This window comes from Hyla sarda, chromosome 3 (genome assembly GCF_029499605.1).
Source record: "Hyla sarda isolate aHylSar1 chromosome 3, aHylSar1.hap1, whole genome shotgun sequence".
Classification (NCBI taxonomy): Eukaryota; Metazoa; Chordata; class Amphibia; order Anura; family Hylidae; genus Hyla; species Hyla sarda.
In genome coordinates this window covers 265,229,507-265,245,037 of record NC_079191.1, presented here as the reverse complement: position 1 = coordinate 265,245,037, position 15,531 = coordinate 265,229,507, and the positions used below count along the sequence as shown (strand labels likewise).

The window sequence follows — 15,531 nt, the reverse complement described above, 5'->3', positions numbered from 1 at the left end:
ACCCCTATAAGTTCCGTGTTCGAGGATTTGTGAGGGCTCATTTTATTTTTTTTTGCACCGTGATCTGTAGTTTTTATCGGTACCATTTTAATTTTGATGGGACTTTTTGATTGCTTTTTATAATTTTTATACAAAGTGACCAAAAACATGCAATTTTGGACTTTATTTTGTATATACCACTGCCCGTGCGGCTTAATTAACATTACATTTTTATAGTTCGAACATTTCTGCACACCGCAATGCCACATATTTCTATTTTTTAGTCCTGCGCTGAGCTGCCGGACTGTTTTTTCTTTGTTAGAGGCCACGATCAACTTTGATGGTGGCATCTAAGGGGTTGATGCTAGGCATCACAGCGATTGGTGATATGTCTGGCATTAGCCACGGGTTCTATCAGCTGCTGGGACCACCCCGATATGACGCAGTGTCAGCTCCTGAGCCCACGTCATAGAAGGGGAGCGGGACAAGGGCGTACATGTACACCCTTCGTCCTTAAGGTAAAAATGAACCGGATGAAGCGTCCCTGACACAAAACGGTCTGTCGTTACTTTGCTACACTTTACATGCGACTTTGCATGCGACCCTCCCTGCACCCGATTTTTCTCCCTCCCTGTAGGTGTGACTACTGAAGCTTGAATAAAGTACAGTTGTTTATACTGAACTACGACTGGTGTGTGCTATATAGATCAGTTTTCTTGTGTTTTGGATTCTATATTTTATATAAACTCAGCACCGCAGTCTATGATTCTCCTGGTTCCCATTATCCTGTTGAGAGCTTTTAATAGTCTCCCACAGTGCCTATCCAGTTGTTACGCCTAGCGCTCCGGGTCCCCGCTCCTCCCCGGAGCGCTCACGGCGTCTCTCTCCCTGCAGCGCCCCGGTCAGTCCCGCTGACCGGGAGCGCTGCACTGACATGGCCGTCGGGGATGCAATTCGCACAGCGGGACGCGCCCGCTCGCGAATCGCATCCCAAGCCACTTACCCGTCCCGGGCCCCTCCTGTCATGTGCTGGCGCGCGCGGCTCCGCTCTCTAGGGCGCGCGCGCGCGCCAGCTCTCTGAGACTTAAAGGGCCAGTGCACCAATGATTGGTGCCTGGCCCAATTAGCTTAATTGGCTTCCACCTGCTCCCTGGCTATATCTGATCACTTCCCCTGCACTCCCTTGCCGGATCTTGTTGCCATTGTGCCAGTGAAAGCGTTTCCTTGTGTGTTCCTAGCCTGTGTTCCAGACCTCCTGCCGTTGCCCCTGACTACGATCCTTGCTGCCTGCCCCGACCTTCTGCTACGTCCGACCTTGCTCTTGTCTTCTCCCTTGTACCGCGCCTATCTTCAGCAGTCAGAGAGGTTGAGCCGTTGCTGGTGGATACGACCTGGTTGCTACCACCGCTGCAAGACCATCCCGCTTTGCGGCGGGCTCTGGTGAATACCAGTAGCAACTTAGAACTGGTCCACCAGCACGGTCCACGCCAATCCCTCTCTGGCACAGAGGATCCACCTCCTGCCAGCCGAATCGTGACACCAGTGTCCTCACTGCCATCCTCAACATCACATAATACCACTTGCGTGACATGCGGCAATTAAAAGAAATCCTGGCTCTGTGTGTGTGTGTGTGTGTGTGTGTGTGTGTGTGTGTATATATATGTATATATATATATATATATATATATATATATATCTATATCTATATCTATATCTATATATCTATCTATCTATCTCAAAAAAATAGAGGGAACACCTAAACAACTCAATGAAACTCCAAGTCAATCACACTGTCCACTCAGGAAGCAACACTGATTGACAATCAATTTCACATGCTGTGGTGCAAATGGAACAAATAGGTGGAAATTATAGCCAAATAGCAAGACACCCCCCAATAAAGGAGTGGTTCTGCAGGTGGTGACCACAGACCACTTGCCAGTTCCTATGCTTCCTGGCAGATGTTTTGGTCACTTTTGAATGCTGGTGGTGCTTTCACTCTAGTGGTAGCATGAGACTGAGTCTACAACCCACACAAGTGGCTCAGGTAGTGCAGCTCATCCAGGATGGCACATCAATGCAAGTTGTGGCAAGAAGGTTTGCTTTATCTGTCAGCGTAATGTCCAGAGCATGGAGGTGCTACCAGGAGACAGGCCAGTAAATCAGGAGACGTGGAGGACGCCGAAGGAGGGGAACTTCCCAGAAGTAGAGGAGCACTGCCAGAGCCCTGCAAAATGACCTCCAGCAGGCCACAAATGTGCATGTCTCCACTCAAACGGTCAGAAACAGACTCCATGAGGGTGGTATGAGGGCCCTACATCCACAGGTGGGGGTTGTGCTTACAGCCCAACACCATGCAGGCCATTTGCCAGAGAACACCAAGATTGGCAAATTGGCCACTGGAGCCCTGTGATCTTCACAGATGAAAGCTGGTTCACACTGAGCACATGTGACAGATGTGAAAGAGTCTGGAGACGCCGTGGAGAATGTTCTGCCTGCAACATCCTCCAGCATGACCGGTTTGGCGGTGGGTCAGTAATGATGTGGGGTGGCATTTCTTTGGTGGGCCGCACAGCCCTCCATGTGCTTACCAGAGGAAGCCTGACTTCCATTAGGTACCGAGATGAGATCCTCAGACCCCTTGTGAGACCATATGTGAGTACCAGTATGCCCTGAACGTTTCCATTCACTGCCAGTAACTGGGCGGTGAACAGAATGGGATGCCTGCTGAAATCATTAAGCAGGCACCCCGTGTCAATGCTTGGGGGGGGGGGGGGGGGGGGGGGGGTCCTGAGATCCCCCCCCCCCCCCCCCCCCCCCCCCATGTCGGCGATCACTGGTGAACTCACATCGGAGATCTGCGTCGATTCCGGTCATACGGGTCACGTGTATTACTATAAACCACCAATCACCTCCTGTTGCTAGGGGGAGGTGGCGATCGGACGACCAATAGCTGCCGGCAGAGGAGAGGTTAATGTCCCTTCTCTCAGCTCTCCCAGCCCTACCTCAGTCAGCGGGCAGACCTGAGAGAAGGTGCCAGGGACCCCCATCTGACTGGATCTGTGCCCCTCAGGGCAGAGAAAGTGGCATCTTGCCACCCTTAGTGCAAGGAGAGTGATCGTGAGGGAGAGGTGTTTTAAAAAAAAAATTAAAAATTCCCCTTGACCCCCTAATAGGTCCCCAGGGGTCCGCTACACTTTTTTTTTTTTTTTTGTGACCCAGGCCCTATTAGGGCACTGCAATTTGCCACTTTTTTTTTTTTTTTTTGGCCGCAGAGTTTTTATTTCTGTTGTAATCTAACGGTGTGACACCATTATATAGTTTGCGCGCGCACACACACACACACACACACAAACACTTCCACCGCCCCACCGTAGAAAAAACAAGTGATGGCCCGCCGGGCATATTCCTTACCTGCCTCCGACACCGAATTGATGAGTATCATATCAGTTTTAAAGGGTGACTGATCTTCCTCCAGTACATTCCCACGAAGCAGGCGAGGTATGGCGTGAAACTCTACAAACATGTGAGAGTACCTCAGGGTACACTTGCAAGTTTAGAGTATATGAGGGACGGGATTCCCGTATTGAACCCCCAGAATGTCCTCCCACTCTGGGTGTTAGCGGGAAACTCGTTTTGGACCTTGTGCACCCATTGCTGGATAAGGGTTATCACGTGTATGTGGAGAACTTTTATACCAGCATCTCTCTGTTCACATCCCTCACCGCTAGATCAATGTACACTTGTGGGACCGTGCAGAAGAACCAGAGAGGCCGCCCACAAAATTTTATCCAGACACCTATGCCCAAGGGTGAGTCCCGTGCCCTTACCCATGAAAACCTGTTGCTGGTCAGGTATAAGTAGTTGCTGGTAGGATAAGAGGGATGTCTTTATGCTGACCACAATTCATTGTAACGGCAGCTCACCTGACCCTGTGCGAGGTACCACAACAACGGTCCTCAAGCCCAATTGTATTCTTGACTAAAATCAGTATATGGGGGTAGTTGATCTCTCTTACCTCAAGCCAAACAACACCATGCGGAAACCACGGGCATGGTACAAAAAAGTTGCTGTTTACATGGTACAGGTTGCTATGTACAACTCTTTTGTACTGTCCCAGTACGCTGGCAACACAGGGACATTCCTCCAATTGCAAAAAGAAGTCCTAAAGGCCTTGATCTTTGGCGACTGGGAAAGAACAGGCTGGACTTCCCAAGGCCAACACTTTTCAGGTGAGTTCCCCCACACTGGAAAGAAGGGACGATCCCAGAAAAAATGCAGTGTGTCACAAGCGGGGGATTTGGAAGGACACAACCACTCGATGTGACACTTGCGATCATCAGGGCCTCTGCATTAAGGATTGCTTCAGGGATGTATTACACTTCCATGGAGTACTAAATTTTCCCTTTTCATTTTAATTTCCCATAATTTGACCCCAATGTACCAAGTCCAGGGTACATTCCAAATTTTAACCCCATAAACCACTAAATTGCCAAAAAAAAACTCTCATAAAAAAAAAACAATAAAAAAAAAACTGATAACACCTCTGGGGGTATTCTTTCCCAAAAATGGGTCATGGGTCACTAAGGCGCTATCATCGGGTGTGGGGGGTTTGGGTGTTTATGTTGCCAGAATAATTATTCAGAGCGTAGGGTTTGGGGCAGGCATATCTTTTACTTTTGGCTATGCTCTGGGTCATCATTCTGGGAACATAAAGGCATATCATTAGTAAAATTGTAATTTTCATTCAGTACACTTCATCCATTCCTAGAAAATAAATTTCGGGAACACCCGTCCATTCCCCATACAGTCCTATGGGAGAGGTAGTGAGGTACGAACGCTGCCTTCCCTCCTCTCCCATAGAACTACATGGAGGAGGCTTGCATTGAGGGGGCGAAGCGTGACGTCACACGGGGGCGGATCCGTGATGTCACTATGCTCCGCTCCGGGGGCTGATTCTAACTGGGTGTGGCGTGGAAGATCGCGGGGTCCCCAGCGGCGGGACCCCCGCGATCAGGCATCTTATCCCCTATCCTTTGGATAGGGGATAAGATGTCTTAGCGCCGGAGTACTCCTTTAAGGGGTTAATAGAGACACTTCAGATTTATCAATCCCATACCAACCAATCACAGTGTATCATTCATATCTCAGATTACTCTGGTAAAATTAAAGCTGAGCTATGATTGGTTGATATGGACAAAGCAGACATTTGCAGACTTGTCTCCAGCTCCTCTCTTTTACCATAAATGGTCCCCTTAGCTCATTTATGGCCAGTGCAAAGGTCAACATGTCTCGGTCATGCAATATGCATTTGTTTCGAACCCTCCACCATGCTTGCTCATACATTGCCACTATTTCCTATTGGCCTTTGTTTTAAAGGCTATATTGACACACACCACGTCAATTTTTTTTCACCTGTAAGGGCTCGTTCACACGGCCCTCTGTCCCCGTTTATTCATGCCCGTTCTGCAATCCGTTTGATACTTTTGCAAACAGGTTGCAAATGGCTGTAAATAGATCCCATTGATGTCAATGGGATTTTTTTTTACAGTCCTTTGTCACCTCCTATGCACCCTTTTGCTTTCTGTTTAGTTTTTTTTTGCCGGAGAAAAGACGATGCATGCAGTATTTCTTCGTCATAAAAAAACAGAACAAAAATGGATACAATAAATTTAACATTGAAGTCTATAAGAAATGGATGAGCCGTTAATTTCATCAGTTTGCATCCGTTTTTACTTCAGTTTGTCTGTGTTTAAAAAAAAAAAAGATAGGTCAGTAAACCTCAATAACGGGAGAAAAGGGGGATGGAAGACAACGGCCATGTGTACATAGCCTAAAATGGTTATCTTATGGGTGAAAAACGCAGCAGAATGTGTTACAATTTACTTAGTAGCTTGTTTCTGCAGACAAGCGTTAACTTAACAGCCGTAAAATTGTGTCATGGCTGTTTTGTTCAGCAGTGTTTTGGCAAATATTTTGAGTTGTAATATATATTACAAAATATTGATATTTTGAACAGTAAACAGGCTGAAAATTTGCTGTAATTAAAAAAATAAAATAATGGTGTGTGAACATGACCAAACACTGCAGAGGTGGTGCATCTCCCCAACAAGTGGCCAGAGCAGTGATGTGACAACCTTACTGACCTCATTACCATGGCAAGTGATCGGCTGCCATATTTTTTGGAAGTTCTTATCCCATATAAATCTCCCCAAGTATTTTGTGTAGTTTTCTCTAAGTGTTTACATCTGTTTTATTTTCAGATACCATCATGCCTGAAAACACCGACAACATGCCAGAAAATAACACCACTGGTGGCAACAAACTATCCAGAAATCAAATCCTCACACTCATTTCAACGGCTTCACTTAACTTCAGTTCTATGATATGTTATTCCATTTTGGGACCCTTCTTTCCTCAAGAGGTATTATATATACAATGTTTCCAATGTGTGAACAACCATTTAGTTTGTGGGAGCCAAGGGGCTAGAACTTGGGGAAGACCTTTATTGTAGTCAAGATTATTATTTTTTTTTTTTTTTTTTTTAAAGAAAATATACATATTTTTTATTTAAAGAAAACCAGTGGCCACCCCAAAGATTTTTAGATTTTACTGTCATTAAAGGAGTACTCTGAATCAAAACTTTTACCCACCATTAGCAAGCTTTACCCGAGATATATAACTTAGTAAATTACCTCAGTAGTGTTAAACAATATCGCGCCACACCCCTACCCCTTAATTCCCTGGTTGAACTTGATGGACATATGTCTTTTTTCGACCGTACTAACTATGTAACCTGCAGCCATCCATGTTTTATAGCGATTCCAGAAGTGCCGCCTGTCTTTACCAATTATGACACTCGTTCCACGCTCTCCGGCCACCCGCGGCCATCTTTTGAACGAATCGTCATCATGGTGTTGTTCCTCCCCGAGTTATGCCAGCCCCCACTAGTGCCGCTCGTTCACTCCCACCTCTGAATATTCATAAACCCCCTGGATTACTCAGCAGCTATTCGCTCTGCTGAGTAAACTCCTCTCCCTCTATCCTCCTATCAGCATGCGTGAGGCATCAGCATACCGGACATGTGATCTCTCCCGTCCAATAATATAACTTTACGCCGCAGTAACTAAGTTATATTCACATAGCTAGTTAGGCTAGCAATCGGAGTAAAGGGAGATTGAAGCGCGCATGCATAATTTGTGGGGTTGGGAACCGGAGTGAGGGAGGGGTTGGGAGCGGAAGAAGAGGAGTAAGCATGCTGGGAAAACGTCATTCATGACGTCACGGCCATGCTTACAGTACCCGGAAGTATGCTAAAATACCGGGGATGATTGCAGGAGAACGGCTGGACCGATTTTGGCGAGCAGGACCTCTAATGAAAGGTAATCAAGTACACTTCGCTATGGTGCCATATTTTTTTAGATCAGAGTACTCCTTTAAAGGAGAACTCCAGAATACAAAAATTGTTCTCCATACTGCCGGCAGTTAAAAAAAAATAAAAATAGATACATACCTTCCTTTGCTCCCCCGGTGCCTCCGGTAACCCACACCAGTCTCCGCCGCGATCCTCTTCCTGGTTGCCGGTGGTCGGCAAGTCATACTGCAGTCAGCCAATCATCGGCCAGCGATAGGCTGAGTGGCAGTGTGACGTTTTCGGCCCCGGCACCTGATCACACACCTTTTTCTTAATACACCCTTTCTTGATACACCTTTTCATTCCTGAGATGTGAGGGTTTAGGCCATGTTCATACCTTAGAATTTCCGTGTTGGATTCTGCCTTGGAAGTCGGCATGGAGATTTCGCTGCATCAGAGTCCCATTGAATTCAACAGGATTCTGCTGTGCTGTGCACATGGTGGAATTTCCATGCCTGATGTTTTTGGCAAGGAAATTCAGTTTTCCGTGTCCACACAAAGAATGAACACGTTCATTCTTTGTGCGGAGTTCGCACAGGATGCATAGCAGTCTATGAGACTGGACATTCCTGTGCGGTCTCGCAGTTTGCGGAGATTCCGTCTTGTGAACATGGCCCAATAGTTTGTCTGACGTTTTAGGGAATTAATCAGATCAGGTGACAAGCGGGTTTCTACAGTCAGGGGGTGTGAATGTTGTACACTGTAAGGCGTGTATGCCTAATACAAACCCCCTGACTGTTTAATCCCATCTATCACCTGATATTCATTCCCATTATTAAAATTAAGTTCATGCCAATCCGACTGTTTCCCTGAATTTTCCAACAAATTATAAGTCCACATGTCTCTGAAACAGAAGGGTGTGTCCACAAATTTTAAATAGGTGCATGATCAGGGCACCCTAAGCTATTTTATGATAATGCAATCTGATTTTTTTTTTTTTGGGTTGCCCTCAAGTCCTCTTTAGAATGCTACAGTACATCTCTCAATGTACCGTAAACCTGCAACTGGTCCAAGAAAAGAGATTTGGTATTATTTCAATATGTTGGTGCTGTTAATGGTTGTGGTCAAGTTTTTTTGCCCATGTCAGTGCACAATCATTATCACTTGTTATACATCGCCGTTTGTTTCATTCCAGCACAGCTGTAACTATGTGTTTCATTACTCTAATTTGGTTATGTGGTCACCAGTCTAACCCACAGAAAGTTACATGGCTGAATGTGTCAAACAGAAGTCAGTCCTGGGTCAGCTGATTTCCTGTAAACTACAGGATGATGTCATCACCTATTAGTTTGCTCCTACTAGCTCCCAGACCCCCTCACCACCCGATCTGTATACTGCTGCTATTCCAGTGGGATCAGGATATTTAGTAGATATACATCTCTTCTGAGGCTGTGTTCAAATAGTGTGTTTTTGCTGCACTTTTGACAAAATTATGCAAATCAGTCACATTTTTTAATTTTTACAGCTATTTTAGAAAATTGCAGCAGACAGACAACATGCAATAAAAATATGTAAAAATTGCTGTAAAAAATCAATGTGGGAACACAGCCTAAGGACATTATAGCTTCATAAAACACCTCAGTTGTGAGTATAGGTCAAATCACTTTTGCCTTGTTGCAATATTGCTCTAAAAAAAATGCACTTTGAATAAGAAAATGCATCAAAACTGCACATAGTGTGAACTGACCTCAACCTGGGTGAACTCCAAGACCAGCAGCCTGATTAGATGACCAGGTACCATGATCAAACGCTGCACCCAAAGTCAAAGGATTTTTGAGAAATGTAGTCATTACACAACAATTTCATGTCAGCTGAAACAGGTAAGCACAGGGCAAACACAAGAACCTCTACATTATTTTCTAATAATAGTATAAAGATATAGATTTGATTGAGGTTTCTAGCCATGGAAAGGAAGTCCCCATTCACATTACGTATTTACTGAGCGCGGAATTTTGCTGCAGAACATGTGGTGCAGCAATTTCATATTGTTTGCAATTGGATTCTGCTGCACCATTCACACTACAGAATTTTTGCCAAGGACATTCTGCTGTGGAAATTAGATCCCAGACTTATTTTATTTTTTTGCAGGATGAGCTGGGAAATGTACTTTAGCACTCGTGTGAAGGTATTTGTTTCCCTACAAAACACTTGGCAACACAGCATTAGAGGCTACATAGTATTCAGATGGTGATCACATGTATTCAGTCAAAACACATCTCCTCAACCAGAGAACATACAGTAAGAAAATGGTATTATGGTGTGAAGTGCTTTCCTGCAAAAGCTTCTTAAAGGAAATGTCATCAGAAAAATGCAGTTTTTCCAGTTTTTTTTTCTTTTTTTCTACAGCAGTACAATATCAAATGGGTTAAAATCTCCTAGGTACAGTCAAACAGACAGGTTAAAGGGGTACTCTGCCCCTAGACATCTTATCCCCTATGCAAAGGATATCTCGGCTGTGGCACCCCAGACATCCGGTGCACAGAGCGAATGTCGCTCCATGCCGGATGACTGGTGTTGCCGGGCGGAGGCTCGAAATATCAGTCACGCCCTCTTTGTGACGTCACAGCCACGCCTCCTCAATGCAAGTCTATGGGAGGGGGCATAACGGGCGTCATACCCCCTCCCATAGACTTGCATTGAGGGGGGCCTGGTCGTGATGTTACGAACGGGGCGTGACTGTGATGTCATGAGCTTCCGGAGCTGCACCCGACGCTCTAAACAAATGCTGGGTGCAGCAGAGAGATCACTGGGTCCCCAGCGGCGGGATCCCCACGATCAGACATCCTATCCCCTATTCTTTGGATAGGGGATAAGATGTCTTGGGGCAGTGTACCCCTTTAACTCCTTAAAGACATAGCCAAACTGTTCAAATATGAACTTTATGTAGGGAGTGATCTCTGTTCTTTAAAGAGGAACTCCGGCGCTAAGACATCTTATCCTCTATCCAAAGGATAAGGGATAAGATGCCTGATCGCGGGGGGTCCCGCCACTGGGGGGCCGGAGCATGGTGACGTCACGGCCCCGCCCCATGTGACATCATGCTCCGCCCCCTCAATGCAAGCCTATGTGAGGGGGCATGGCAGCTCAGTCACGCCCCCTCCCATAGGCTTGCATTGAGGGGGCAGAGTGTGACGTCACACAGGGGCGAGGCCGTGAGGTCACAATGCTCCGGCCCCCGTGATCGCCAGTAATCAGACCCGGAGCCAACATGCTCTGGGGACTGATTATAACGGGGTAACTGTGTATGCCCAGATAACCTCTTTTAAATGGGTACTCCAGTGGAAAAGGTTTTTTTTTTTTTTTTTTTTTTTTAAACCAACTGGTGCTAGAAAGTTAAACAGATTTGTAAATTACTTCTATTTAAAAATCTTAATCCTTCCAGTACTTATCAGCTGCTGTATGATCTACAGGAAGTTGAGTTGTTCTTTTCTGTCTGACCACAGTGCTCTCTGCTGACACCTCTGTCAATGTCCAGGAACTGTCCGTAGCAGGAGAGGTTTGCTACTTGAATTTGCTCCCAGGGCAGTTCCTGAAACGGACAGAGGCGTCAGCAGAGAGCACTGTGGTCAGACAGTTCAAAACTATGTCTCCCCTATGACACCACGAAACATGTAGGGGAGACAAAGTTTTGCCTTTTAATCACTAGCGATCAGTCCCTTGAGGGACGTACTGCAGACGTCCAGTGACTAACACACCTCCTATATAGGATTTGATTCTACTACAATAGCGACTGTGCTAGTGTTTTTAAGCACTATTTTGAACCTTTTAATTAAACACAATAAAAGTGAAGTTTTATACACCTACAGGGGTTTTTTACCCCATCACCTTTGGGTGATTGAGGTTTAGTTTTTCAGTATTAGTTATCCCTGTCCCTACTCTGGGCTGTTTTGGTTTAGTCATGTTGAGGACGTCACTCGTCATTGCGCAGCGCACAGCGTAGGTCTCTTGGTATACTCTAAAAAAAAAAATTCTAAAAGGCAATCAAAAAGTCCCATCAAAACAAAAAATGGAATTGATAAAAACTACAGATTACGGCACAAAAAATTTGAAAAGCTATAGGGGTAAGAAGAGGAACATTTTAAACATACAAATTTTTGTGCAAAAAGTTATAATTTTGTAATAGAAGTAAGACATTATCAAACCTATATAAGTTGTGTCCTTGTAATCCTATGGACCTATAGAATAAGGTTTTGTTTCAATTTTCCAAAAAAAAGGCACTGCGTAGAAACAGAAGCCCCCAAAATTTACAAAATAGCGTTTTGGGGAGTTTTTTATTATTCTATATTTTGTCCCACAAATAATTTTTTTTTTTTTTTTTTGCCATAGATTTTGTGGTGAAATGATTGGTGGCGCAAAAATAAACGTTATGATTTTTAGACTATTTATTTATTTTTTTTACAATTTTTATATCGCCCTAGGGAACTATTTTTTGAAATCTTTAGATTGCAGATACTGATCAGCGCTATGGAAGGCAGACAGGGAACAAAATGTCTGGTGGACGGACGGAGGCAGGTGAGGTGACCTCTGTTCACCATCTTGGATTATTGGATACCCGCAATCCAATCATCCATTCCAAGTGCCTCATTGCCGCAGATACCCTGATCACTATTGATCACAAAATCACAGTGGATAATGGCAGGTATCAGCGTGATCGATGATTTCCACCATTACCGGCGGGTCTCTGGCCGCTAATAGCGGCCCGAACCTGTGGTGCATCCGGAACCTGTGGTGCATGATTTGAGCACCTCTCCGGTCCTCGCATTTATATACATATATATTTATATGTATGTCCTAGTGTGTTAAGTAACAGGGCACCAGGACGTGCTATGTTGTTAAGGACAATGGACAAAAAACTTATGTCCTGATGAGATGGAACTTAACGCACCACGTACATTTATGTGCATTTATGTCCTGTACAGCGTTGCATCATGCACGGCAGGTCCCGACTGCTCTCAGTGATCGCGATTTGCTCACAGACATTGTGGTTGCTCTTCTGCTCCCTGAGCTAGGCAGAGAGCGGCTGCAGTGTCTGAGAGTAAACAGTGTGTGCAGTTTACTACAGTCATGCAGATCCCTGTGTGTGTGCTCGTAGCAGCGGATTGCTGCTACAAGCAGACACACAGGCACAAGCAGGGGACTGGCTCTAGGGTCGGTCATCAGCAGATCCACAGCATAAAATAAGCTGCAGATCTGTTATGTGTGACCCTACCCTTAAAGTGAATCTGTTAGCTGTATTTGCTGCTAAGAATCGCAGACGGTGTTGGATGAATGTTAGGATATAAAAGCAAACTGTACCTTACCTTGATATGGTGGTGGTGGCCAAGCTTATAAAATCTCCTTTTATTTCTCAGCCAAGTGTCAAGGAGGTGGTGCCAAGCTGATAGTGTCCTAACCTGGCACACTTATTTGCCTGCTCTTATCTCCAAGACTCTCCATGATTGATGTACAGGGCTCTGTGCATCAGTCAAAGAGGGTCTGAGAGGTAAGGGCAAGCAAGGAGGTGTGTCCGTCTATAGCACTTGAGCAGCTTGGCAACATCTCCTTGACACTTGGCTGAGGAATAAAGAGATGATTTTTATAAATTTGTCAACCACCATCAGCTCCAGGTACAGTTTGCTCTTATACCCTAACAGCTATTCAACGGTGTCTGCAGAAAAATAATTTGAACGATTAAACGTTTACAGCAGCAGGTGCTGTGCTCTATCTCTGGGAGAGCCATACAAACTGTAGCATTTTGCTAAATTTACATTTTAAAATGACTCGTAATAAATGTTAAGAATACCAAAGTATACATGACACATCCATAGAGCTCTGAAGGAGGCCAAAAGAGTGTCCATATGGCCTCCATTGGGTTGGTATACTTAGATGAGCTTTTATAAGCAGATAGAAAAGCTCATCTGACTACTGAATATCAATGTTTTAATAACCATAAACTGGCTGGTAAAATTATATCAAGTAGAAGTCCCAGTTTTGGGATCATAATGAACAGTATCATAAATGGTAGGTATGTGTGGAGGCTGTGCTGCAACTCATGGAACAGTGCCAGACTGGCTTATAGTAGAACATTTCAGGCAAGTCTGGAATAATGTTATGTGATCTTTTTTTAATGGCCAAGAGGGATCCTTGTGGGGTTTGGGTACAACACTAAATTCCATTAGAATATGTGGTACACTTAGTGCAGGCCCACAAGAGCAAAATCTGGCGTCTGTTTATGAGGTGCAGTTGCACATTCCAGGTTAGTCTTATAATGTCATCTGTGAAATGTGTCATTTTAAAAGGGCCTCACTTTTTAAAGTTATGATGTGAGGAAGTTTTAATACCAACTTTTCTTTTCAGTAATTGCATGGGAACCAGACTAAGCCAAATATTAATTAATCTGTGTTCTAGTTTTTGTTACTGTTTTGCTTTTGGTAGAATTGCGTCCTCTAGAGTAGGCCCAAGAGGCTGAGTTTAAATATTAACAAATGTTTTTTTTTAATATATTTATATAAAAAACATTTTTTATTTCTATTTTTTTCTAGGCAGCTAAGAAAGGAGTTAGTAACACAGTGACTGGTCTTATATTTGGCTGCTTTGCTATGTTTAATTTTTTAAGTTCATTAATACTTGGAAGATATGTAAGTATTTATTTATTTTTCCCCCAAAAGTTATTTTGTATAGCTTCTTGTTTGAAAAACCATAGCTTTACACTGTACATCCATTGATGACTCTAGCGGCAGAATATATGTAGTCCAAGACTTGTCTGAGGCTACAGTGATCAGGATATGGATTTGCTGGACGTCCTCTGCAAGTCTGTGGGACTTCTGGCAAATCCAACTCCTGATTTCTGTAGTCTCGGGCTCAGAAGTTGCCTTGGAATATGAAGCTTTACTGTCATTAAAACAAATTTTTTAATATACCAATCAGATTTTGAGTTATTAGCCGGGGAAGTTGGCGGGATTACGCTCCGCTCTCCGAATGGCTCAGAGACTCATAGATTTCTTTGCATAAACTTCTATGCAGAGAAATGTTCAAATCTTTTGGCTGTCTAGGGAAAGGAGTGCAATGCCGCGAGATCCCCCGGCTAAGAACTCAAGATTGCAGTGGGTCTTGGGAACAAGATCTGGTGCGATCAACAACTTTTGACTTGTCTGATCGACAGGTCAAAAAATTTTTTTCTATGACCGTAACTGTTTAAACACATATCATGCCGTGAGCCAGTGCCATTATTGGATGTAAATATTTAAATGTGTTATTTAACTGCTAACAGTCACGATTAATTGATTTTAAAGGGGTTTTTTTCAGGGTTGGCTATTAATATCAGATTGGTGGGGGTCCAGCACCCAGGCCCCATTAACTTGGGAGGTGAGCTGAAGTAACTGTCCAGCCACTACACAACATAAAGAACTGTTTGCTACTGGCTCTGCTCTTTGTATATTAGCATAGTTCTGGCAAACAGCTGATTACTGGAGGTTTTAGGTGATGGACCCTCACCAGTCTGATATTGATGGTTTAAAGGAGTAGTCCAGTGGTGAACAACTTATCCCCTATCCTAAGGATAGGAGATACGTTTGAGATTGCGGGGGGTCCGACCACTGGGGCCCCCTGCGATCTCCTGTATGGAGCCCCGACAGCCCGCGGGAAGGGGGCGTGTCGATCTCCGCATGAAGCGGCGGCCGACACGCCCCCTCAATACAACTCTATGGCAGAGCCGAAGCGCTGCCTTCGGCAATCTCCGGCTCTGCCGTAGAGATGTATTGAAGGGGCGTGTCGGCCACCGCTTCGTGCGGAGGTAGACACCCGCTATCTGGCTGGAGAGCCTGGCCACCGTACAGAGAGATCGCAGGGGGCCCCAGCGGTCGGACCCCCCGCGATCTTAAACGTATCCCCTATCCTTAGGATAGGGGATAAGTTTTTCACCACTGGACTACCCCTTTAACCCCCAAAAAAACTTATTCAAGGGACATAAAAAAAAATAAAAAAATCCAGTAGACATAGTTGAGAACTTTATTAATATATTTCTATTTAATTTATATGTAAAGCCTTTCAGAGTCACACTCTACTTACCTACTCTCCTGCAGAGCTGACTCACTCACCCTTACATTGGGTATGCACGCTACTATCCTCCTTTTGTTCCATGGGTTTGGCTTAATGACATCTAA

At 44.6% G+C, this 15,531-nt stretch overlaps 1 protein-coding gene across 8 annotated transcripts in view; it reads left to right on the top strand.

Annotated features, from left to right (window-relative positions):
- The window catches only part of SLC18B1 (solute carrier family 18 member B1), a 108,656-nt gene that overhangs the window by 52,026 nt on the left and 41,099 nt on the right, over positions 1–15,531 (top strand). For 5 of the 8 annotated variants that reach the window (XM_056566566.1, XM_056566563.1, XM_056566562.1 and 2 more), the window contains 2 exons: positions 6,240–6,400; positions 13,912–14,007. In XM_056566566.1, coding sequence (XP_056422541.1) covers positions 6,248–6,400; positions 13,912–14,007 — 249 coding nt within the window. In that variant the 5' untranslated portion in view covers positions 6,240–6,247. The remainder of the gene's footprint in view (positions 1–6,239; positions 6,401–13,911; positions 14,008–15,531) is intronic. The other 3 variants (XM_056566568.1, XM_056566567.1, XM_056566569.1) reach the window with 1 other exon arrangement.